Source organism: Gorilla gorilla, chromosome 6 (genome assembly GCF_029281585.2).
Source record: "Gorilla gorilla gorilla isolate KB3781 chromosome 6, NHGRI_mGorGor1-v2.1_pri, whole genome shotgun sequence".
NCBI classification, from domain to species: domain Eukaryota; kingdom Metazoa; phylum Chordata; class Mammalia; order Primates; family Hominidae; genus Gorilla; species Gorilla gorilla.
This window is the reverse complement of record NC_073230.2, coordinates 55,719,867-55,746,108: the sequence shown is the minus strand read 5'-3', so window position 1 is coordinate 55,746,108 and position 26,242 is coordinate 55,719,867. Positions and strand designations below refer to the sequence as shown.

The 26,242-nt window shown below is 45.9% G+C and overlaps 1 protein-coding gene across 1 annotated transcript in view; it reads left to right on the top strand.

Moving 5' to 3' along the window:
• PKD1L1 (polycystin 1 like 1, transient receptor potential channel interacting) overlaps positions 1-26,242 on the top strand; it is a 162,778-nt gene that overhangs the window by 37,123 nt on the left and 99,413 nt on the right. Inside the window, exons 8-17 of the mRNA XM_063708537.1 lie at positions 3,665-3,838; positions 5,957-6,076; positions 6,594-6,762; positions 7,301-7,540; positions 9,408-9,540; positions 13,704-13,910; positions 17,833-18,014; positions 21,119-21,340; positions 23,725-23,885; positions 25,822-26,190. Of these exons, the coding sequence (XP_063564607.1) occupies positions 3,665-3,838; positions 5,957-6,076; positions 6,594-6,762; positions 7,301-7,540; positions 9,408-9,540; positions 13,704-13,910; positions 17,833-18,014; positions 21,119-21,340; positions 23,725-23,885; positions 25,822-26,190 (1,977 nt within the window). The remainder of the gene's footprint in view (positions 1-3,664; positions 3,839-5,956; positions 6,077-6,593; positions 6,763-7,300; positions 7,541-9,407; positions 9,541-13,703; positions 13,911-17,832; positions 18,015-21,118; positions 21,341-23,724; positions 23,886-25,821; positions 26,191-26,242) is intronic.

Sequence of the window (26,242 nt, the reverse complement as noted above, 5' to 3'; positions counted from 1 at the left end):
TAAAGAGTTGCGTTTTTTTCTGAACTAACTGCAGGTGGAGTGTGTGTGTGTGTGTGTGTTGCGTACACACATGTATGTGTGTTGATGATATTCACAGCCACTGGGCCCTTTGGCAACTGAGTTCTCACTTTAGGACGTTTTCTGTTTTCTTCCTTCAATATGGTTCCTGTTCATGCATGCTTGATATTTGCCGCTTTTAGCAGTTTTTGCATCTATTTTGTATTCTAAACATGCTAGCTACCTCCTAGTTTCACTAAACAAAGAGAGAAAAAGTTTTTATTTTTATTCACTGTTTTCCTTTTTGTTTTTGGATTAACTCCTAGAAGATTAAGTAGAAGGCTAACTATATCTCTATTTCACATCAGGACTTGCTCTATTATAATAATTTTAAGCATCTGCAACTTTGATACATATTCATTGGTTTCTTTTGTTGTTTTATGAGTAAAGTAAGGAATTGGTATTTGTATTAGGCCATTCTCCAATTGCTATAAAGAAATACTTCAAACTGGGTAACTTATAAAGAAAAGAAGCTTAATTGGCTCACGGTTCTGCAGGCTTTACAAGAAGCATGGTGCCGACATTTGCTCAGATTCTGGGGAGGCTTCAGGAAGCATGGTAGAAGGCTACAGGGCAGCAGGCACATCACACAGTGAAAGCAGAAACGAGAGAGAGTGAGATGCCACACACTTTTAAATAGCCAGATTTCAAGAGAAGTCACTCACTATCGCAAGGACACCACCAAAGGATGGTACTAAACCATTCATGAGAAATCCACTCCCATCATCCAGTCACCTCCCACCAAGCTCTACCTCCAACTTTGGGTATTACAATTCGACACATTAGATTAGGGAGAGGTAAACATCCAAACTATATCAGTATTACATCTTCTATCAGGGGTTAAGTCTAAAGTCAACTTGAGGCTAGGTGCAGTGGTTCATGCCTGTAATCCCAGCACTTTGGGAGGCTGAGGTGGATCACCTGAGGTCAGGAGTTCAAGACCAGCTTGGCCAACATGGTGAAATCCTGTCTCTACTAAAAATACACACACACACACACACAATCAGCTGGGCGTGGTGGCGGACACCTGTAATCCGAGCTACTTGGGAGGGTGAGGCAGGAGAATCGCTTGAACCCGGGAGGCAGAGGTTGCAGTGAGCTGAGATCATGCCACTGCACTCCAGCCTGGGCAACAGAGTGAGACTCTATCTCAAAAAAAAGTCAACTTGAAAGTAAGATATGCCTGGCTGGGTGCGGTGGCTCACGCCTGTAATCCCAGCACTTTGGGAGGCCGAGGCGGGTGGATCACGAGGTCAGGAGATCGAGACCATCCTGGCTAACACGGTGAAACCCCGTCTCTACTAAAAACACAAAAACAAAATTAGCCAGGCATGGTGGCGAGCACCTGTAGTCCCAGCTACTCAGGAGGCTGAGGCAGGAGAATGGCGTGAACCTGGGAGGCAGAGCTTGCAGTAAGCCAAGATCACGCCACTGCACTTTAGCCTGGGTGACAGAGCGAGACTCCGTCTCAAAAAAAAAAAAAAAAAAAAAAGAAAGAAAGAAAGTAAGATATGCCTAAGATTTGGTCACAAAGATTTCCAATGCCAAATTCCTCTGAGTCCGTGGAGTGTATTCTTAACTATTATATAAACTGCCTTTTCTAACTTGTGGTTGTGAAATCTGCCTTTTGACATGAAACAACACGTAGCACACTCTTAGTTAAGTTCTGGTTCCTGTGCATGGGATGACCTGCATGGCTATCTATTTCACTTTCTACTTGTCATTAAAATTCGTGTGCAAAATTATTTTGGACACAGTTAAGAGGAGCAATATTGTAAGAAAATTGCAATAGAGTTATGAATGTTGTCTCAACATTTGAGATATAGCTTCCAAGATGAGAATACAATTTGGGAAAGTGTACCTATTTCTTCTACATGTTAATCTGAGTTGTGCTTAGAGTAGGATGCCCTTCTCTCTGGCCTCTGCTTATCACAGTATTCCCAAATCCTCCTGCATGCTACCATGTTCACTATTCTTCCCCAGAGACAGACTTTTACTCTTTAAGATCATTCCCTTTTTTCTTCTTCTTATGCTGCTAGTAGATCCACATATTATTCCATATAATTTGGATGCAGCAAGTGAAGAGAGAAATGACTATCTTAATTCCTAAGAAAGCATTGCATACTCTAGGCCTACAGCACATTGTTTAACCTTTCAAGCTTCAGTATTCCATTCTGTAAACTTGATTGGTCCTTTGATAAACATTTATTATGTGTGTACTAAGTGTTCTGTGATGAGGTTTGAGGACAAGAAAGACAGAGAATGTAGTGAGTCTGAGAGGGAAACCCGGCCCACGTTCCGTAGTCAGACACCGGGTGAAGCCAGTGATTCTGCCTGGGTCATTCAAAGAGGCTCATGGTAGGTGCACGTTGGCCAGATGGAGGCACAAAGAAGGACGTTGTAAACTGAGAGAAGCCTGCACAGGGGCATATTTGTGATGGAGACCGGCCGTCTGAGCAGTGGAGCCTGGTTTTGTGTGGCTGATACATCAGGTGTGGACCTGGTGGAGTCAAGGATGAGTGATTGGGACCAGCTCAGCTGAGGGGGAAGGGCTCAGGTACAGATTTGCTCCTGTGACGCATGAGGAATCACTTAACATTTTCAAGCCTGGGAATGACATGATCAAATGTACAGTTTAAAAATATTGTGTAGGGAGTTGAGGTTAGAGAATTGCTGATGTCTTTCCAGTTCAGTGGAATTGTATTGATAGTCTATTGCTGTGTAACAAGCCACCCTAAACTTAGTGCCTTAAAACATAACCTTTTATTCAGCTCCCAGTTCTGCTGGGAGTTCTTCAGGTCTGAGATGGTCTTAGAGGGGCTCACTCACAGATCTGCAGCCAGCTGCCAATCAGCCAGCTGGCTCTTCTCCTGGAGGAGACTGACCCTTGGCTGGGGCCATGGGGAGACTCAGTCATGTGTCTCTCATCCTTCAGCAGACTAGGCCAGGCTATTCACATGGAAATGACATGGTCCCAATGACAATGACAGAGGTCCCAAGACAAGAAAGAGAGGGCAAGCCCCAGTGTGCAAGCACTTTGAAAATCCACTGGCCATATGATTAGCACTGATTCGAGGGGTGAAGCAATAGTCTTCTCCACTTAATGAGAGGAGCCACAGAGTCATATTATAGTTGTATTGTAAGTGTGTGAAAAACGGGTAAGGGTTTGGGACCATTTTTGTCATCCATCATCATAGTTATTTGATATATTCCCATTTGGCTGTTTAAGTATTATTTGTCTAGCTGTGGGATAACTAATATCTATTTTCTTCGTTATGAATATTTCCTACTGCAGACGATTGGCAACGTAATTCACAAGGCCCAGTGGAAAATGAAAATGCAGGACTCCTTGCTAAAAATAATTATGAAGAATTTCAAGATAGCAGAGCATTAAATCACTCACATAGCTCCGTTGCGTGTGGGGCTCTGTGCAACTGTATGGGTCACATGCCCATGAAATGGCCCTGCTGCTACAAGAGACAAGAAAGATCACTTCTCCTGTATCAGTTCCCATATTAGTCACCCCATTTTGACCATTCTACAAATGTTAACTGTTATGCTTGTTATTAAAAATTCATCAAATGTCCGTTCTTTCTTATTTTTCCAGAAGGAGTCTATATGCTCAAGGCTGTTATTTATAATGGGTTTCATGGAACCGAAGTGGAGCTTGGGCCTTATTATGTGGAGATTGGCCATGAGGCCGTGTCTGCATTCATGAACTCCAGCAGTGTCCATGAAGATGAAGTGCTTGTCTTTGCTGACTCCCAAGTGAATCAGAAAAGTAAGACCTATGTCTGGAGTCTGAGCAAGCACACTTCAACTATAAATGAAGCAGGGTACCTCCGCTTTACTTATACTGTTCAAGTTATAGCAGTTCTAAATTTGATACAACATCCTTCATTCATTCTTCCCTAATTCAGAAAATATGTCTTGCAGAATACTGTGTTCTGAGGGAACATGAAGATAAAGTCATACAAAGTCTTCATCTCAAGGAATCTATTATCTTAGTGAAAATATTAAGATATGCATAGGAGCAAGATGAGACACGACATTAAAAATGCTTAGGAAGGATATGGCTAAGGGGCTGGGAGATTTTAGGAGAGAGGAACTTTATCTAACTGTGGGGACAGGGCACATCTGAGGTGGGAGCTGGCATACGTGATGAGCCTTGCAGCACGGGCTGGAGGCACATTTTGGTCAGACAGCATGGCCTTGAGCTAAAACAGAATTGAGAAAGCATCCGGTGCTCACTGAGTGTGCCAGGTGCACACTAATGCATTGATGAAGGACAAAATATCCATTCCACTTTATCCACTGCTAACGCCTCACTCGTGTCACCCCACTTTATCCGCACAGCTACCTGTAAGGGAGGTATTCGCTTCATGTCAGTTTTGTACAGGGAGGGGCCGGAAGCTCAGAGGCCATTGGGGGTGGGAATGGGGAACTCCAGCCACTTACTGTAGAAAAAAGAGTCCCTACACTTTGCAACAAAGCAAATGGGGAGCCAGCCAGAGGCACTCCCAAAGTGCCCAGCCTACATGGGTGGGATGATGGGGTCACATTTCCCAGAAACAGGAGAAAGGAGGATCCAATGAAGGGATGAGTCTCAGTGAACTCATCCATGTAAGAATTCTTTCCAGCTGTTCCACACAGTGGCTGTGCCTGTTTATAATCAGACTAGTGAGAAACTCTCCATCCAAGAAGTTATGACATACATACGGAACGATTTTTTTAACCTGTTTGCCTACCCTAACTAGCCGGTCGGTCATTCATATTGACTTGTCTTATCTAAACCTGAATAAATAAGCAGCACGTCTAGCCAGTGCAAGGGCACAATTCTTGTAAATTTCCGATGGTTCCATGCCAGGATTTAGAATAGGAAGGTCCAAGTTTGCATCCAGCCCTACAGATTGATAATAGGGTATTCTTGTGCAAATCTGTAAACTATATCTTTTTTTTTAAACACTTTTGATTATCAGATTGTGCTCAGAATTAATTTTCAGGCATGGTTAATGAGACCATGTGATATTTATTTATCATATATCTATTTTTAGTCATATGATATTTATTTTTCAAAAATTCTGATGCATTGATGAAGGACAGAATACCCATTCCGCTTTATCTCTGTTATAAACAAGTATTTTCTCTTTATAAAGAGAAAATTATGCAGGAGAACAGTAGTAATAATAAATAACCCTCCTTTCTTAATACCCTTTTACGATAAATGAGTTGATCTAAATCTTCTTAGACATCACAGTACTCTTTCAGAATCTGATTCAGTGTTTGGTATCCACCTCCATATGTATGTACATACATATGTACATGCATATGTGGTATGTCATAGGAGGGTATGTGTGGTATGTGTGTACATGTGGTGCATATGTGTATAGTGCATATGCTGTGTATGGTGTGTATATGGTATGTATGTGTGTATATGCTATATGTGTGGTATGTGTATGGTATGTGTACATGTATATATACATATATGCACAATCTTACATTACATCTTATAGGACTTAAAAGCACAAGGCTTATTAGACCCCTATTTAAGAACTCCTGTGAAGTGAAGACTACTTAGTGTACATATTGAGAAATACTTTAAAAACAAGGCCATCTATCAAAGTAATTAACATATTTCAAAGGAATTAACGTATTTAATACCATGCAGGGAGTTCTCAGATAGAGAAAATATACAAAGAAAAATTTAATGACAGAAATTCTGTGATTAAGTTTATGTTTCCCAGGTATGTCTGATTTCAGAGCACATGCTTAGAATTTTGAAATTTATTGAGATTCAAAGGGGGAAAGTTAAAAATGAAAAATACTGACTGTGTGTTGCATGATAAAAGTGAATTAATTTTAAGACTTTTTCTCTTATCTCCTTTTTTTCTCATTTTAGGCACTGTGGTTATACATCACTTTCCATCTATTCCTTCATATAACGTGTCCTTTATTTCTCAGACTCAAGTGGGTGACAGCCAGGCTTGGCACAGCATGACTGTCTGGTATAAGATGCAATGTATGTCTTTGTTTTAATTCCAGATTTAACAAAAACCTCCCTCGCGCGGTCAGCTGAGATTAGGAAAGCCGTAGGCAGCAGCAGGTTTTGTTATCGGCTCTGCCGGAGAGCCCCATTTGTCCTTGAACAGGTTCTTTGTTCATCTGCCATTTGTTCTGGGAATTTTCTGAAACCACAGGCATTAAGGCTCCCAATTGAAGGAATGGGAAGGTGGGTTATCGGGGCTGTTATCTGCCAGCTCCATGTGCCACACCCTTTCTAGCAGAATCTCAAAGGGAGTTGGCCCTATGGCCTTAGGAGCACCTCCTGTGCAAGCACTTTGGGGCCTTTGAACCAGGGCCAGCACTGCCTACCGCGTGCCCACAGCTGCATCCTTGCTGCCAACCTGCATGCATATCAGAGCTTCCTCACCATCACTCAAGCCCATGACCAAGTGGGAAAGTAGAGGTACTAGTTTCTCTGGAGATTCCAGCCCTCCTATGTTGACATAGCCATACCTTCCTTTCTTTTGCCACAGCCGTCTCTGTCTACACAAATGGAACTGTGTTTGCCACAGACACAGACGTTATATTTACAGCTGTTACCAAGGAAACAATACCCCTGGAATTTGAGTGGTATTTTGGAGAGGATCCACCAGTGAGGACAACTTCAAGAAGCATTAAAAAAAGACTCAGCATCCCCCAATGGTCAGTAAAAGTAGCAGTCCTGCTGAGTAGCTGTTTGTACCGCAGCCTATATTCAGTCTGAAGATCACCATGCTGCTACCGAAGGCATTTTATGGCTGTTGCATTTGTATTATAATGGGCCACTAGGTCCTTCTGTGGAGCAAACTCAACATAAGATTTAAGGGAAGATTTAGTTCATTTCTCTTCAGCTTGAACTAAGGGAAACAGTGTAGGGCTTTGAAGCAGACAGTCCTAGGTTCAAATTCTATCTCGGCCACCCATGTGACCTAAGAAATTCCTCATCTAAGAAAGGGCAATGATGCTTACCCCTACTGCTTTGAGAAATGAATTAAATAATGAAGAGGGGGTAGTCAAAAATATCAACCCCCTTCTCCTCAATAAGATGAAAATCACTGGATAGTTTTGTAGTTCTTACAAATTAAATGCTGCATCCCCCTCCCCCGCCTTCCTCTTGAAGTATAGCAGACGGTTTCTCTAGATCCGACCCTGTTCTTGTCTTGCCATCTGCCTTCCCTGCCCTCCTTTCCCCATCCTGCAGGTATCGTGTGATGGTTAAGGCTTCCAACAGGATCAGCAGTGTGGTCTCTGAGCCCCACGTCATCAGGGTGCAGAAGAAAATTGTGGCCAATCGGCTCACGTCCCCCTCCTCAGCTCTGGTAAATGCCAGTGTGGCCTTTGAGTGCTGGATCAACTTTGGCACAGATGTTGCCTACCTGTGGGACTTTGGGGACGGCACCGTCAGCCTGGGGAGCAGCTCCAGCAGCCATGTCTACAGTAGGTGAGCCACTGCAAGGCAGCGGAGTGCTCTCTACAGACAGCGCGGGAATCAGAGTCTTAAGGCATCAGCCCTTGGGTTCCACATAGAGACCTGCCTGTCAGTCAACGTAGGTGACAGATGATTACACAGAGACAAATAAGACCCGACCATGCTTCTCAAGGAGCTCCTAGTCTAGGGGAAAGACAAAGAGGAAAGAGATGCTTTCAGTACAGGGGCTGTGGCTGCAAAGGAGGCCTGTGATGTGGTGGGGATGGCTCACTGAAAGTGATATCTTGAGTAGGAGCTTGACAAAGGGAAATGGGAGAGAGGCTCCCAAACAGTGACAAGGTCCTGGGCAAAGGTGCTAGGTGAGGTGCCAACAGGAGATGTTTGGAGTGACTGGCAAGACATATATAGAAGGGTGAGATAAGTGTAGGTTGGCAGATTGTGAAGGGCCTTGATGTCATATGGAAGAGCATGAACTCTGTCCTTTAACTCTGCATTTACTGAGTGCCCACTGTGTACCTGGGACAAAGCATCGTGGAGATATGATAAGGTGCAGACTGGCTGGATCACTCATTCCCAGCCGAGCCTCTAGGGTGATTCCTAGGACCCAAGTGGGTCTAATCCTTTCAGTAGGGAGACACACATGGTCAAGGCTGAGCCTCAGGCTAGCATCAAAACTTTATGCTGCTGTAGGGAAATATCAAAGGGTGCAGAAGTATCTAGAAAATGAGGTTCGTGTAGGCAGTGGCATCAGGGAAAGATTGCAAACTTCCTCCAATGCAAGATTTCCATGAGAACCCACACTGCAGCCTCTCCACGCTTTGGTGGGGACTGAATGGCCCCATCACTAACTATGGATTCAGGACTTTTTCATCAGAAATAGATTTTCACATGAGGAAAGAATTGAGCAGTAGTGGCTTGTAGATTGGTGCATGCTCAATTGAGCACGTGGTGGCCTAGGTACCTGGCGATATACTCGGTAGCTCCAGAAGCCCTTTTGTGCCCTGTGGAAGTGACATGGTTTATTCGGTGCCTCCACTGTCATCTCTAGAGTGTGCCCTGGGTGCTCTGACAACCTGAGAAAACCATCTAGTCTCCATTCTTATCAGTAGGCCCTACCTTTCTTGCTGGAGCTCCAGGATGGCAAGTGATATTCTGGTCCTTGCAAACTCAAATTTGTGGTCGTCTGTTGGGAATATTTTTCTCTTTCAAATTCAGAAGTCTTAAGTAGTTATCCATGTTGCAACATTTGCAAAATAACCACGTATTTCCTTAGTAAAGTCCTACCTGCTGGGTCAGGAGCTACCCAGCTCTCACCTCCAACTGTCCTGAATCTCTCCACAGCTGTGACCCACTCCCCTTCCCCGGAGACAGGCTATGGATCTATCCTGTCCTTCCTGAGTTTGTAGGACTCTAAGAAATTGGTCAGGAAAACTGATCCATGGAGCAGGAAATAGAACAGGAAGACCATCCCCAGAGACCCCCCAGTTATCGGTTGGGGTACCCATCACACAGAGAAAATATATGGATCTGTTCTGTTATCAAGAGGGGGCCAGGTCATGGCTGTGGGGAGGGTTGCCCAAAGAAGGAAGCAACATGCCCCTTACATAGATGTATTGTTTGAATATAGCATGTGACATCGGTCTGGGAGTTTGGTACTTGGCCTTGCCCAGGCTAGCTGGGGAGCCAGTCTGTTGGTTAAATGATGAAAGACCTCTGTGGAAATCAGTCTTGTGACCCTTGACTCTTCTGTTCTTATTCATTGGGATGACTTGCTGTCAAATACTATAATTCTGCAGATATGAGTGGGTATGAAGAGTGAATGAAAGCCTGATGTTCATCAACATCAATTTGTTCATTTCTGTGCTTTCCACCATCCCAGGGAAGGAGAATTTACAGTGGAGGTCCTTGCCTTCAATGATGTCAGTGCCTCCACTCTAAGAAAGCAACTTTTCATCGTGTGCGAGCCCTGCCAGCCACCCCTGGTGAAGAACATGGGGCCTGGGAAAGTCCAGGTAGGCTCGGAGTCTGGGAAATCCTCCACCAGCCTCTTTTCAGCCTCCCTCTGAGTTGGGACCACTGTTTGGAGTGGCGAGAGTTTGGGGCATGAAGCGAGGCTTTGTCCAGTTTATCCTACTGCAATTTACACAAAGGAATGCCTATAAGGGCTTCAGAGCGGTTGACCTGGGTCCTCAGGGGAGGGAGGGCTACCCCAGCCTGGACAGGAGGAGACAGCGTCATTTCTGGGGTCTGGTGTGTGAATAAGTTCTTTATTCGCCTGCATTACTCTGGCATTCAGCACAGCTCACTTTAAGGAGCTCTTTTCTTTTCTTTTCTTTTCTTTTCCTTTCCTTTCCTTTCTTTTTTTGGATTATGCTAAGAACTGTAGCATTTTCAGGAGAATGAAACATTTGAATATATGTAACACCAAAATGAAAGGACATGATCGGTTATCTGTTGAACACCTATTCTGGGTTAGAAAAAATAGGGTTGCTTTTTATTTCTTTCATTCCTTTGAGGCCTGTGATTCAGAGCAAATTTTCCTTTTCAGGGCAGAGGTGCTCAAATGACACATGGGAATTAAAATCCGTGACTGAGCTGCATTTGCTAAACTGCTTTCTATGGCATCTGACCCCAGGAGGTCAGCCCACAGAGGGTGCTGGTGGAGATCAGCATGCAGAACCAAGTGCCCGGGGCAATCCGGAAAGGGTCCCAGCCCCCACACAGGCAAGACCCCTGCCCACCTTTAGACCAGCGAGCACCCACGCTGTTGGGCAGGTCTGCGTGCTGGGGGAACGTGTTTTCTGGGTGTGAGATTTGGACCCAAATAGCAAAGGGACTAAAGCAAAAGGCACAGCAGGAAAAAGCACAGACCCTAGGCAGGAGGGCTCTGGCTCCCGTCCTGACTCTGCTGTTAGGACATGGGACAGAGTGGTTTTCTTGATGTTTCTGTAAAACATTGTTATTTTTATTTTCTTATCTGTAAAACACATAAAATAACATTGATAACTTCATTTTTTCTTTTCTTTTCTTTTTTTTTTTTTTTGAGACTCTGTTGCCCAGGCTGGAGTGCAGTGGCATGATCTCGGCTCACTATAACCTCTGCCTCCTGGCTTTAAGCGATTCTCCTGCCTTAGCCTCCCAAGTAGCAGGGATTACAGGTGTGCACCACCATGCCTAGCTAATTTTTATATTTTTAGTAGAAATTGGGTTTCACCATATTGGCCAGGCTAGCTGGTCTTTAACTCCTGGCCTCAATTGATCCACCTGCCTTGGCCTCCCAAAGTTCTGGGATTATGGACCTGAAGGACCCTGCCCAGTCATTTTTTCTTTATTTTATGTGTTTTCTAAAAGTATAAAGAAAAAAATGAAATCATCTCAAATCCAGGCAGTAGGTGATAGCCACTTTTGTCTAATTATTTATTTTCAGCATTTTTCTAAGGCTTTTTATATGTGGTATGTGGGTTTGTCACAAACCTGAGTTGCAGTGTGAGCATTTTCTTTTGTTATTAAGCAGCCTTTTGATTACATAATTTTAATGATGTCCTACTGTTAAATCATGCATAAAGATTATACATCACTGTATAATGTCCTCTGATTGAACAACTGTTGTTGCCAGTTGTCTTTCTTTTTATTTATTTATTTTTTTTGAAACTGAGTTTCACTCTTGTTGCTCAGGCTGGAGTGCAATGGCATGATCTCAGCTCACTGCAGTCTCCACCCCCTGGGTTCAAGCTATTCTTCTGCCTCAGCCTCCCAAGTAGCTGGGATTACAGGCGCTTGCCACCACACCCAGCTAATTTTGTATTTTTAGTAGAGATGGTGTTTCACCATGTTGGTCAGGCTGGTCTTGAACTCCTCATCTCAGGTGATCTGCACACCTTGGCCTCGCAATGTGCGATGAGCCACCATGCCTGGCCAAGTTTCCGGTTTTCTATCACTACAAATAACTTGGCAATTACACTGTCTGTACATTGTTCTGCAAGTGTATGGCCTTTTCACAGGAATAATTACTACAAGTTATAGAATTGAAGAACACAATGCCTTTCCCAGAATCTTGACAAGCCTAGAGATGTTCTTGTAGCAGCTCACATGTGTCCGCTCTGAGGGACCAACTCTCACTCTCACTAGGCATTTCGTATTTTTTAATGTTTATTATTATGAATGAGCTAAAAATTGGCACCCTGGTATTAAAATTTGCTGTAACCCATATAAATCTGGGCAGTTTTGTGACAAATCTTAGAATGATATCATATTCAGAATAGAAACAATAAAAAGTAATTGGAAAGTAATTTTAATTATAACTAAAGTCACTTAAAGAATGTCAAAAGTAAACTTTCATTTATAATGAGCACCAAGATTTCTTAAAATCCCATTTCTCAGCTGCCTCCAGGTTTTTCCCTTTCCATTTTTTTTTTTGAGATGGAGTCTCGCTCTGTTGCCTAGGCTGGAGTGCAGTGGTGCGATCTGGGCTCACTGCAAGCTCCGCCTCCCAGGTTCACACCATTCTCCTGCCTCAGCCTCCAGAGTAGCTGGGACTACAGGCATCCGCCACCACACCTGGCTAATTTTTTGTATTTTTAGTAAAAACAGGGTTTCACCGTGTTAGCCAGGATGGTCTTGATCTCCTGACCTCATGATCCGCCCACCTCAGCCTCCCAAAGTGCTGGGATTACAGGCTTGCGTCACTGCGCCCGGCCTTCCCTTTCCAATTTTTAGGGAACCTTCAGGAAAAAAAAATCCCTCTGGGGGAGACCCTGCACCCAGCGTCTGCCCCAGGGTGGAGGCGCCCTGGCCAGGCAGGGACTCTATCCTGAGGCCCCCTAGCCTGGCTTGCTCCTCCATGCTTGAGGGGGCATCTGGCTCCAGCCCAAAGTAGGGGGTGTGGAGGGGCTTCAGAAAGACAGAGTGGCTGGGAGGGATAAGGGGTGTGGATGGGTAGACACTAATATTTCCCCCATATCCTCGTCGTCATTGGCTTATTAAAGTGAGCAGATATGCTTTTTATATATGTATCAGCTACTATTAACATTTACAATTCTTTGTTATGGAAATTTTAAAGCGTAAATAAACGTAGAAAGAATAGTGCAACAAACCCATCACTTTAAAACACTACCAGGGTCATATCAGAAGGTTGCCAGAGCCAGGCCAAGGAGAGTGCCCCAGGCCCCTGATGGGCTACTTGGAGCATCTAAAAGATAACATCCACAATTGAATGAATAATGCTAATATTTTAAAAATAATTATGCTGAAAGAGAAAGAGAAGCTTCTCCTGTTCCCACCAAGCAGGCAGATACACACAACATATCGGTCACCTTTGGAAGTAACTAGTGCCCAGCTTCTTACTCTGAATGTTGGTAATTAAGGGAAAGAATTAAGCATTTATTCTTATTTTCCTGACCAAACTATAGTTTAGGAAACCTCATAGTTCTAGTTGATAAGAAAATTTTTTTCTCCTCTCTCCTTTTTTTTTTTTAACAAAAGAACTTTTGTGCATCTCAAATCAAACAATTGCACAAGGGTATGTTTTGGAGACAATAAGGGAAATTTGATTATGAACTAGGTTTAAATTATACTAAGAACTTATTGTTAATTTTAAAGGTGAGATAGTAGTGTTGTGTTGATGTAGGAAAATTCTCTTAGTTTTTAGAGATGTGTATTTAGTATTAGGGATTAAATGTCATGATTTCTGAGAATGACATAAGAATATCTCAGTGAAGAAAAAAATAGGGAAAGCAAACATCTGTTGTGTATACTGCAAATGATTTTCTTATTATATTGATTGATTTAAAAAATTTATATATACACATAGGTGCCAAAACCCAGGAGCATAACATTTATATTTTTGATGTTTGGAAGCTTAAATTTTTTATGTAATCAAATATCAGATATCTTTGCTATTTTTCCATTAATTTTATGCATAGGAAGTTTTTTCTCATGAGTATATAAATATTTACTTATTATTTTAGTTGGCTTTTTTTAACCTTTTATTTTTGTCTGTAAAATAGATGTAGTGTTTATTCTGGTGTTGTCTAAAGCCCAGACCTAAGAATATCATTCTGTCATTATGCAAACAAATAATGGGAGATCTACAGTTAAGACTAAGTTTCTAGTAATTTACCAGTACATTAGATGTGATGGACATTTTAATGAGACATCTTCTCTTCTTGATACTTAGATATGGAGGTCTCAGCCTGTGAGGCTGGGTGTGACGTTTGAAGCTGCAGTCTTCTGTGATATTTCCCAAGGTCTTTCTTACACCTGGAACTTGATGGACTCTGAAGGGCTCCCTGTCTCCCTCCCTGCTGCTGTGGACACTCGCAGACAGACCCTCATCCTCCCGAGCCACACCTTGGAGTATGGGAACTACACTGCCCTTGCCAAGGTCAGCTGGCTGACTTACTGCTCTACTGGCCCAGTGAAACCCATGCTTCTCATCGCCCTGGAGCAAGAGCTCAGCATTTGGAATTCAACACCTGTTCTATCCAGGAAAAGGGAGGTTGTTTTAAAAAAAAAAAAATCTGCATAGGATTTTAAGAGAAATGTTTACTTCCCCCAAAGAGAACAAATTATGTTCAAATGCAGTCAAAGCAATTGATGAAAAACTCCTTCCAATGTGTATAACAAAACCTTCCTGTGTACCTAATTTGAATAAGCCCTGTGCTGGTGCCGGGATGTCAGGAGAATGTGTGGCCCTGCCATTTAGGGGTCAATCACCCAGAAAGGAAAGGGGACGACAGTCAGAGGGCAGGGCATCCAAGAGGCACTCACGGTGACTGCCTGGCACTTTGATTCTCAGCATGTGCTTGGTGCATTTTGTCTGGAAAAAGTGGTGAAAATATGCGAGTTAAAAGAGGGAGAGGTCATTTTTAAAAGAGTAGGCTTCAAGAAAGAGGGTGCTGAAAAGAGAATCTGTCCACAGACATAGAAAGGGATTGGGAGGGGCAACAGCTTTGCAAAGGCTAGAAGAAGACCAGGGATAGTGAGCAGACCCTGGTGGGAGATTCTGGGATCAAATGGCGCAGTGGGCAGGCCAGGCTGCGGGAACCTGATCAGGGACCCTCAGGATATCTGCAGCGAAGGATCTTTGCTCTTTTAAGCTGTGGGGCACGCAGTCCTACTGAGCACAGTTCCATCTGGTGCCTTGTGTGGCTTGCCACAGAGCTCCTCGGCACCCAAACTACCCTGACCTTGCCTGAGGAAGCAAATCCTCCCAATCTGTGCTGGGATGTCACAGCGATGGCAAATGCTGGAGTTGCCAGAAGCTTCCTCTCAGTGTCTGTACTTATCTCATTGCGAAATAGGCAGGTAACGATGGGCCAAGTGACAACAGGCTGCAGACCAGGCTTAGCATAGCATTACTTCAGATGCAGTTTGTAGGAAAAAGCAGAGCTTTCCCAGCAGGCTGTATACTCTTCTTTAGAAATGTTGATTGGGAACAAGTAGGAAACAGACTGAAGGCTGGGATGTTGGGAGAGTGTTAGTGAAGGTGAGAAGTCATTAGAGGCTGAAGCAGGGGGCAGCCGGGGAATAGAGAGCAGAGCAGGGTCAATGTCAGGGGACCTCGGGGTGGTGGGGAGCATCTGACCTGATGGGTGGCTAATTGTAAGAAGCCAAGGGGAAATGCAAAGGAAAATCTGTAATACTGCACGAGTGGAGGAGGGTGAGGCTGCTCTTCATTTTCCTAATGAAAACAGCACTATTTGTACCTGGCTGTGTGCTGGGGGGAGGGATTTGGAGATAAATAAGGTCTTTGCACACTTGTGTGAACAACCTAGTAGGGGAGGTAGATAGAGCCTGTAAACTAAAAATAAAATCCTAAGTCCCCCCAAACAACTAAACAAATCCCCTCTTGGCCAAGGGGACCCAGAAAAAACTTTAAAAATGGAGTTCCTGGCCATAATGGGACTCAAGGTCAGATATGCCTCATTATATCCCCTCCCTTTCACAGTTTAGACACAACAACTGACCAACATTAATGTTAAAATAGTGATTATAAGACTGACAGAACGGACTCCTTTTTTTTTTTTTTGAGACAGGGTCTCACTCTGTTGCTCAGGCTGGAGTGCAGTGGCTGCAATCTCGGCTCACTGCAACCTCTCCCTCCTGGGCTCAAGTGATCCTTCTGCCTCAGCCTCCTGAGTAGCTGGGACTACATGCGCATACCACCATGCCTGGCTAATTTTTTGTAGAGACAGGGTTTCACCCTGTCGCACAGGCTGCTCTCGAACTCCTGGGCTCAAGCAATTTGCCTGCCTCAGCCTCCCAAAGTGCTGGGATTATAGGCGTGAGCCATCACGCCTGGCCAGGACATACGCTTTATGACAATAAGATACCAAATTATAAACAAGACCTAAGGTGATGCCAGGCAAGAGTGAAATCACACAGTCCTACAATTAAAAAATAAACTGTTCTCATTGCCACAGGATTTTTCTCCCTTTTTCTCTATCAACTAAACAAACACTAGCCTTAAAATAAACAATATTAAAACAATTACAACTCTACAACCACCAAACATCAACTAATTAACCCCCCATTCCTCAAGCCTTAACTATGACTTTAATTAAACAAAAAACTAATTTCTATAAATTTTTCCTAATAAAAAACACCAACCATAAACTAATTCTGCCCAGTTTGACTACGCATTTAAGTGCCTTCATGTCCCTACTTTACCTTTTAACATAAAAGACCTAATTATAATACATTGCAATATTGTCTCCACCCAAAAGTAAACATAAAGCACATATATATGTTTACTTATTACACAAAAACACAATCCTCTTCCATAGATATCCATAACTCCTATATCCTGTGAATATGTGATAACGCATTCAACTGAAATTCCTGTCTTACCCCTCCCTCCCTCCCTCCTCCAAATACTTACTTTCAATTTTTTAGCCAGAGACACCTGCTTACAGATTATAATCCCTTTCTTAAAAAACAAAACTCTGCTTTCTAAATATATAAACTACGTAATTTTTAAATTAAACCCAGCAAGCCATAGAAGATGTGTCCAGCCTATGGGACAGGCCAGGTAATGGGAGCTCCAAAGGAGGTTTGGCTATGAGCTGGGAGCCACTTCTGTAGACTTCAGTGTCTTCACAGGGGGTCCGTGTCTTTCTCTAGGTCTTGGAGACCTTCTGACAGATAAGGTAACTTCTGCTGTCTCTGACCTCACAGTCAGAGCCTCAGGTTTCCTTTGCTCCTGACCAGCCCTGCATCTTCCCCAAGCAGCTTCCTGCTTGGTGCCTCCTCCAGCCTTTGTATATACTTGGAACATTCTCAGCAGCTCCTTGGAGCTGGAGAGGCTGAGCAAACAGAGGTTGAAGGTGGAAATGAGAGTTCTGATCCTACAGCTGTTCCGTTGTCTTTGGTCCTACTCAGGAGACTGATCAGCAGGGAACTGTGTGCATCTGAAGAAAATCTAGAGTGATCAAGGCTGAGACCCAGTGAAAGAACAGCATGTATTAGACTGTATTTTTTCAAATTGCATCAATTTTTTTTTTTTTTTGACAGGATCTCACTCTCTTGCCCAGGCTGGAGTGTAGTGGTGTGATCTCAGCTCACTGCAACCTCCCCCTCTGGGCTACTGGGTTCAAGCGATTCTCGTGCCTCTGCCTCCCATGTAGCTGGGATTACAGGCGCATGCCACCACGCTCAGCTAATTTTTGTATTTTTAGTAGCGATGAGGTTTCACCGTGTTGCCCAGGCTGGTCTCAAACTCCTGAGTGCAAGCAATCCACCCACCTCAGCCTCCCAAAGTGCTGGGATTACAGGCATGAACCACTGCGCCTGGCCGCATCAAACTTGTAAAAGAACAATATGAATGTTTTATTTATAACATGTTCTGCTATTCCTGGGTTTAAAAGTATTTGTCTTAAATTTCATTTACATTTCCTAAAGTCCATGATATGTTTGGGGGTTAGAAAGAAGCAGCTCTAAGATAGGTGAAGGAAGTTGCACAAAAGCCAGGAGCCTGAACAATTCACTGTGGAAGGAGGAGGTTTGAAAACTATAAAATGTGCACACATGGAAAGTCTCTATTGTGTTCACAAGCTAGGAAATGCCCAAATTTGTACATTAACACAAGCTTGGATAGGAAGATGTCCATGCTCTTGTGGACTCCAGTCACAGCTCTCATGTCGTACAGTAGAGTGGTTATTTTGACTACCAAGACTGTTTTAGTTGGAGCCAGGGATGCATTGAGACTCGTGGGCTTCCTTTCTAATTTTCAGACTAGTGTGTTTCTCCAGTGAGTCCCTGCCTTGTCCCTGCATGACATCCCCTGTCCTTCCTTGCCCCTGCAGGTTCAGATTGAAGGCAGTGTGGTGTACAGCAACTACTGTGTGGGCCTGGAGGTGCGAGCCCAGGCCCCTGTCAGTGTGATCTCCGAGGGCACACACCTATTCTTCTCCAGGACCACCTCATCCCCCATTGTCCTCAGAGGGACCCAGTCCTTCGACCCTGACAACCCTGGGGCGACTCTCAGGTGAGCACCACCCCCACACAGAGCTGTGCAGCTACTCAGACCGCGCATTCTGCAAATGCAGGCTCTGGAACGTTGGAGGCTATTAATAGTTTTAAATTTTAAGCACATCAACTTTCGTAAGTTTAACTGCTTTAGGATCAAAATATAAGGGAATTGAGGAAAAGAGTGGAAGTAAAATGTGAGTCGCTTTTTAAGGTGGTGTTTAAAGAATGATCTGTTTTGGAACATGAGGCTTGAGTGTCACCATTGTTAAATTCTTGGTTAGTGAGATGCCGTGGTGTGTGGAAGGCTTGGTTTCCACGGGTTGCTCATCTCCAGGTAGATGGGTCTCTTGTTGCTGGAGGCTGCCCCCAGTTCAGCCCTTGGTCCTCTTCTCCATCCACACCGCTTCCCGCCTGTGGCCTCAGCCAGGGTCCTGATGTGGATCCATCCATGATCCATGTGCAACAGCCTCAAACAGGAATTCTCTGTTTAGACCATTCTCCGGACTCCGGGCTGTGAGTCCCGGCGTCCCTACAGCGCCCCCTCTGGACAGCCTCGAGACATCTCAGCCACACACCTGCCTTCTGTACCCGTGGAAGGACCTTGCCAGTTGCTCAGGCCAAAATCTTCTTTCTCTTTTTTTTTTTTTTTTTTTTTTTTGAGATAGGGTCTCACTCTGTCACCCAGACTGGACTGCAGTGGCTCGATCTCAGCTCACTGCAAACTCCGCCTCCCGGATTCAAGCAATTCTTCTGCCTCAGCCTCCTGAGTAGCTGAGACTACAGATGTGCGCCACCATGCCTGGCTAATTTTTGTATTTTTAGTAGAGATGGGTTTCACCATGTTGGCCAGGCTAGTTTTAAACTCCGGACCTGAAGTGATCTGCCCGCCTTGGCATCCCAAAGTGCTGGGATTTCAGGCGTGAGCCATCAGGCCCAGCCACAGGCCAAAATCTTTACCAGCATCTTTTAGTTTTTCTTTTTCTTTCTTTTTTTTTGGCCCTCCCTTAAACATCAGTTCCACACCACCTCCCCTACCCCCAGTACATTGTGGTTTGAGCTGCCAGGGTCTTGGGCTCATCTCCGTAAGATCTCCTGGCCAGTCTCCACACCTCCATCCTCCCCTGCAGCCCTGTCTCCAAGGCAGGGATAGGTTCTTTTACTAGTATTATTGGTTTTTATTCTTTTTGATTTAGGGGATATGAGTGCAGTTTTGTTACATGGATATATTAGTGGTGTTAAAGTCTGGACTGTTAATGTAACCATTCCCTGAATGCTGTACATTGTACCCATTAGGTAATTTCTCATCCCTCACCCACCTCCCAACCTCCCTCCTTTTGGAGACAGATTCTTTTAAAACAGTCAGAAGACTTTACTTCACAGTTTGACCCTCCAGCACCCCCTTTTTACTCAAGAGTAAAAGCCAACGTCCTCACAGTGCCAATGAGGCTGACGTGACCTCTCCCAACCCATTGCAGCTTCAGCTGTCCCTTCCTGCCTCCACAGCTCACTGTGCAGCCCGTTTGGCCTTCCTGCCCCTCCTTGGACTTACCCAGCTTGCATCTCTCTCAGCTCTTTACAGCAAGGGTTCCTTCTGCGGCTCATCACTCAGTTCACCAAACATCTGCCATCACCGCCTTCACTCATTGCTCAAATATCACCTTCCCAGTGAGGCCCCCGCTGAGACTCCAAAATGACAGATCCTACCCTGATTTGATGGCATCTTTCTTCACAGTAGTCACCCTTGACATCGAGCCTTTGCTCACTTACTATGGTCACTGCTCTGGAGGGCAGGGCTCTTATTTGACATATCCCCCATGCCTGGAACGTAGTAGCTAGTCAGGGAATATTTATTTATAAAGCAATAGATGAGTTGCGTTGTTTTCCCAACCCCTGTGATCACACATATTTGCTGTATTCCAGGTGTGGAATTTGCTGTTTCTTGAGTTGAGAGGAGGCAAAAGACTGCTTGGACTCCCCAATTTGAGTCATGCACATGCTCTGGGAAAGCCCTTAGCCATCTGCAGAATTCCCTGCACCCAACCTAAGGAGACAGAGGCTGTGTCTTACTCATCTTCACATCCGCATGCCCTAGCACCTGCACAATGCCCAAAAACAAGAGCTCCATGTGTGGCTGCTGAAATGAGCTGAATTTGTTCCCTGGGAGTATAGAATATTCCAGCTAAGCCCCAGGGGCAGTTGCTCTGCACAGCCTGTGAGCTGGAGGCAGTGCTCCTGCTGAGCAGGGTAGTTCCTGAGCCATCACAGTGCCTCTTTATGCAGGCTCTGGAAACAGAAAGGTCTAGAATGAGGTGCCTGCACACCAGACAGAGAAATGCTCTTTAAAAGATCAATATCAGTTCACATTTAGGTGACACCTTTGAAAAGGGCTTATGGCTGCGGGATGGGGCCAGGCCTTCCTAGCCACAGACATTTCCATGGCAGCATTTCCTCCCTGCTGGAACTATATGTGTGAGTGTGCATCCCTGCTAGAGCAAGACTGGCTCAAGGTTGGGGAAGACATCTTCCTGCTTGACCTGGACGGAGCAGCCATGTTTATCTCGTTGGGTGTGGCAACTGTTATATTGCAGAAAGACTGTGAGACTGGGAGGAGAGATGCCTGAAGTCCATCTCACAGACCCCTCACTAGCTGTGCTACAGGGAAACACTCTGAGGCCTCCCAAATACATTTTCTTCCTAAAATTGGGCTCACATAGCATTCTTGTCTGTCACATGGAGCTGTCATGATGATGGGGTGCAGTGTTTGGGACATACTTGAGGGCAGCACAGCTGTGTGACTTGGGAGGTGGCAGTGATGTGAGCAGAGGAAGTCGCTGTGCGCAGAGAAGGGGTAGGAAGCCTGGGGCGGCTGGAAACAAGGCTGTCTGGAGTCAGGCCTCAGTGAGTCGGGAGGGGTGGCCTGAGCCCACCCCAGGTGGTGGTGCTGCTGCACTTTTGCAACCTCCCACTTCAGTTACAGGAGAAAATGTGGGAAGCAATATCTCTTCCCAGCACGTGTCCCCTGTGGTCCCCCTCACCTGGGGAAAACCCATGCAGTGACACAGGGTAGTCCCTGACTCTGCCTGATGCTCCCCTCAGCCACTCCGATGACTTCTCCAACAGGTATCACTGGGAATGCGCCACCGCTGGCTCCCCAGCACATCCCTGCTTCGATTCCTCCACTGCACACCAACTGGATGCCATGGCTCCCACTGTTTCCTTTGAGGCACAATGGCTCAGTGACAGCTATGATCAGTTCCTTGTGATGCTGAGGGTCTCCAGTGGTGGCCGGAACTCTTCTGAGGCCCGGGTGTTCCTGTCCCCCTACGCTGACTCGGCGTTCAGGTACCTGACCCTGTATTCAGCACAGCTCAGCTCACCGGTGTTTGTTCCCACCTGGTGCTAGCATCGGTGAAAGGAATCTGCTGTGCACAGCAAGCAGTTTGGAGTTTGGCCATGCAGGATTCTCACTGCAAAGGAGGAGGAGAAGACTGTTCAGAAAGCGGCTGGGGAAGCAGTCCCTGCTCTCGGGCTGATGTCTGGGCAGCATCTGACAGCCAAGCACACTAGCTAAAGCTGGCACAGCTGGGGGTTCTGAGTGGAACCTCATCAGGAACCCTCCCATCACAGCACCTGCCCGAAAGATCAGGGACTCTCCCGGGGCTTGGGGCTGAAGCCAGGAGGCAAAGCCATCAAGTTCCCAGCCAGGGGTTTCAGGGCCATTGCCCAGGCCTTCCAAGCATCACAGGGCGGAGGGGACAGCAGTGTGGGCCCAGTTGTGAGGTCTGAGACTATGAAAGATACAGAGGCAAAGAAGTGCTGTGCCCCAAACCCAGAACCCCTGTAGCGCTGAGGCCAGAACAGCGCCAGTGGGTGTAGTGCAGCCCCCGGACACCAAACACAGGATACCAGGACCGAGCCAAGTGCAGGAAGGGTGTGAGTTGCAGCTGTTTCCCAGCCTCCTCCTCTAAGGGGGTTGGGTCATTATGTAAGTGAGCATCGGGATGGAGCAGGAGCCCAGGCCCACCTGCTTTGGACACTCTCCCATGGGGGCTGCAAGCTGGCACCCACCCAGGAAGCAGTGCTGGGACTGACCCTCTGCCCATAGCCCTATATGTCACCTGGAAGGCCCTGGGCAGATCGAGCTGCTTCCATCATGGATGGTAGGGGCAAGGGGGCTGGGCAGTTACTATGGTCCTACTTGTGGGCTGGGTGGTTTGGGAAGGCTTCCTGGAGGAGGAAGCAAATCTGCTGTCCTCAGAGATCAGAAAGACTGCTTTGAAGGTCATTCCCCGGACTGGAATTCAGGGTTTCAAGATTAGAGCCATGAAAATAAGGCTCAGTGGATAAGAGTGGGCCATGCCATGGTGAGCCCCAAGGTCATACAGCACTGCCCAGGGAGCCCCACAGGCCCCGACTACTGACTGTTATTTGAGGCTCTGGATATGTACTAAAAGTGAAGAAATGCCAGGTACAAGGCTACAACAATTGGGGCACAATTTAAATCATTAAATTTAACAAACTAAATATTTCTATTCCAAAAATGTAATGTACTATATACCTCTGCTACTCATGAGATAATTACAGAATTTATTTTAAAATAGTCTTTCAATATGTGCCAAAGCTATCAGGTGAACATCTTTTAATCCTGTCAGGAAGGTCCAGGCCTATGTGGATGATGTCCCCAGGAGGTCTGGGGCTGGAGGGACCTCTCTTTGCCCATGTCCGTCTGCACCCCCATCACCCCACTGTGCACCCACACAGATGCACCCTTTCACACACACACACAGCCTGGGCCCAGTGCCGGGCGAGGATGCTGTGTGGCCTCTCCCACCATGGCTCCTCAGCCCTGTGCTGGGAGTCGAGTGCTTAGGCCTTGGTCTGAGATGTGGGCCGTCAGGTGCAGGGTATAGGATGTTTGCATGGGAGACACCAGGTACCACACACACCCCAGAGTATCTACCGACCTGGCCTTTTAAACCCTCCCTAAGTCCCACAGGAAATAAATCTGTTAAATCCTAAACCACCCCCGAGATATTATGAAAAACCATAAAAGTGCACTCTGGAAAGTGCTGGGTCAGCAAAGAGACTAGAGGGCTTGACAGAAGGCAGCCATGGAATGCAGGCCCAAGGGAGGTGGGCGCCGGGCTGTGGGCGTGGGATGTGTGAACTGCCCATGACCCACAACCCTGCACAGGGAAGAGGCGGGGCCGAGGCAGTGGAGACATCTTTCTCTGTGAGCATCTGAGGCTGTGTGGGAATCACAAAGGTGGACGGCCACGGGGAAGGTTTGGGAGGGGATGGGTTTGCAGCTGGTAGAAGCAAGCCCTGAGGCAAGGCAGCGAAGAGGGATCACGTGGTGGCAACTGCTCTAGTGTGGAGAGCTGGGCCAGAGCCCAGGCTTGGAAACAGAGGGATCTTGACCAGGCCCAGCTCTGCCCTCACCGCTGTGTGACTCGGACAAGCTGCACAGCCTCTCTGAACTCTGTAGGGTGGCAGTGTCCTTGCCTCACTGGATCTCACAGTGTTAGAGCAGATCACGCGAGTGTTGAGCTTGGCACAGTGTTGGCCACTCCATATGTGCCATCATATGTGCTGTGACATTGCTATTGAAGTCCCTTAATAAAGATCCAAAGTAGGGTGATTTAAACATGTCTAACATGAATTAATGTGACCAAAGAACCCTCACATTATTTTCCTAAGATCTCAAGCCAATTTATATATTTCAGATTCGTCCACATCTCCTGGGTCAGCTTTAAAGACACCTTCGTCAACTGGAATGACGAACTCTCTCTTCAAGCTATGTGTGAGGACTGCAGTGAAATACCGAATCTGTCTTATTCCTGGGATCTCTTTTTAGTCAATGCAACAGAAAAGAATAGGATAGAAGGTAAAAACGATTGATAGCTTTATTTTGTTTTCTGAGGGAAAAACTCAGGGTTATTGTGAGATTGCTAAAATGTTGCAAAATACATTTGGTATGACCCAGTGTGTCTGATCTGCCTGGTGAACGGTCTGTCATGCTTCCCCAGCCCGTCTTGCCTCTACAGTCCGTGTGAACACTTGTGAGGCACCAGCAGAAGAGGTGACACACTCAAGGGCTGCTTCTGACCTCAGTGTGATATGGAAGGCTGCGCCCAACATCTGTGTAGGCAGTTTTATTGAGCTAAAGCCACAGTTCAGAAGGACCTGCGATGTGACACACTGCCCAGAGGGCTGTGTCCGTCACCACCTCGCCTGTCTTTTGGGCCAGCTGCACAGTGAGGAATGAGCAGAGGAACCAGGGCGGAAGGTTCCAATCCTTGCTCCCACACTACCAGCTGGTGGCTTTAAGCAATTCTAAGATTTAATTTTCTTGGGTGAAAGATGAGGATCCTACTATTTCACAGAGTGGTATCAGGGCTAAGTAAAATGTGTTGCAGCGTGCTGGGCACTGGTGTCAGGACACTGGGTGCTGCAGGACATGAAGGTTTGAACCAGGAGCGAGACTGATTTCTTACTTGGCACTATTTGTGATCAGAGAGGTGCCTCTGAATGGCAAACAGAGGAGCTTTATTTCTGAGCTGGAGAGCCAGCTCCTACAACAGAGCTGGTGCCAAGCCCCCGCTGACCTTCACATTTCTTGAAGATCCCCTCCATGAGGCCATTCAAAGCTTCCACAAGTAGAGCTTTGGGTACAGCTGGCCTCAGCGGCCACAGATACATGAAGACATAGAGGGTGATTGTGCCCTTCTTGGCAAGAGAGGCATTCCAAATTCTTTTAGGTAAATTTAACTTTTCTGAATCAGAGCCCATGCTGAATAGATTAGAGGAACTTGCAGTGGAAACACATACAGTGGTTAGACTTTCAGCAAAGTAAATCATGGTCCCTAGATATGTCTCAAAGAATTGGGCTCTCCCATGGTCGCAAGTAAAAGCTTGCTTTATTGAGAGGCCATTTATATGCTCATGGTATTTTTTTCTTTGCTATTCATCCTTTATCATAAATTCTAACAGCAGTTTTGAAAACTGTTATACTAGATACTTGCTGTATTATTCCCTTCTTGCACTGCTATAAAGGAATACCTGAGGCTGGGTAATTTATAAAGAAAAGTGGTTTATTTTGGCTTATGGTTCTGCAGACTGTACAGGAAGCATGGTGCTAGCATCTGCTCTGATGAGGCCTCAGGAAACTTTTACTCATGGTGGAGGGCAAAAGGGAGCTGACATATTACATGGTGAGAGAAGGAGTGAGGCGGCAGGGCAGTTGCCACGCTCCTTTAAATAACCAGACCTCCCAAGAACTCAGAGCAAGAACTCACTCATTACAGCGAGGAGGGCACTAAGTCATTGGTGAGGGATCCACCCCCATGATCTAAACACCTCCCACCAGGCTCCCCCTCCAACACTGGGGATTATATTTCAACATGAGACTTAGAGGGGCAAAACATCCAAACCATATCACTTACTGGCGGGTAGGGGAGTGAGGATTAAGAGAAACCCCATACATCCCAAGTTTTTTCTAGAATACCCATGAATAAGTCATGCCTGGGAGTGCATAGGATTCAGCAGATCGCTCCCCCTCTGACTTGGGAGAGCAAACGTCAGGTGCAATCGCTGTGAATCCTGCCTTCTACTTCCATACATGTGCTTCTTGCTGTTGGCCAACATGCCAACACAGAACACGCCAACACCACACTCTCTGCCCTGTATCTCTTAAGTGTAGGTTTTCAAATTCACAACAGATTTGTTTATAATATAGCATCCTTACATAGTCTGTAGACTTTTTAAGCAAATATTTTATATTTTTGCTGCAAAATTCTAACACTGCCAAACGTTTGCTTAAGTTCCCTTCTGCAGAGTAGTGGGGCTGCTTGGCTCGCTGGGACTCGGTGCCATTTCAGAGTCATCACAGTTAAACCTGCTGCCCACTGAGCCTGGCACTGCAGATCCTGATGCAACGACCACACCATTCTCACGGGAACCTTCACCCGTGACCCTTGGCCAACCTGCCCCTTCAGCTCCAAGGGGAATCCCCACAGAGCCCATGACTGGAGTCTACTGGATTCCTCCTGCGGGGGACTCTGCAGTCCTGGGGGAGGCTCCAGAGGAAGGTTCACTAGACCTAGAGCCAGGGCCACAGAGCAAGGGATCCCTGATGACTGGCCCCTCTGAGAGAAGTCAGCCCACCCACAGCCCTGATCCTCACCTCTCTGGTAAGTGCCACTGTTCCTGCATGTCATCCCTCTTGTCTAGGCACCAAAGTTA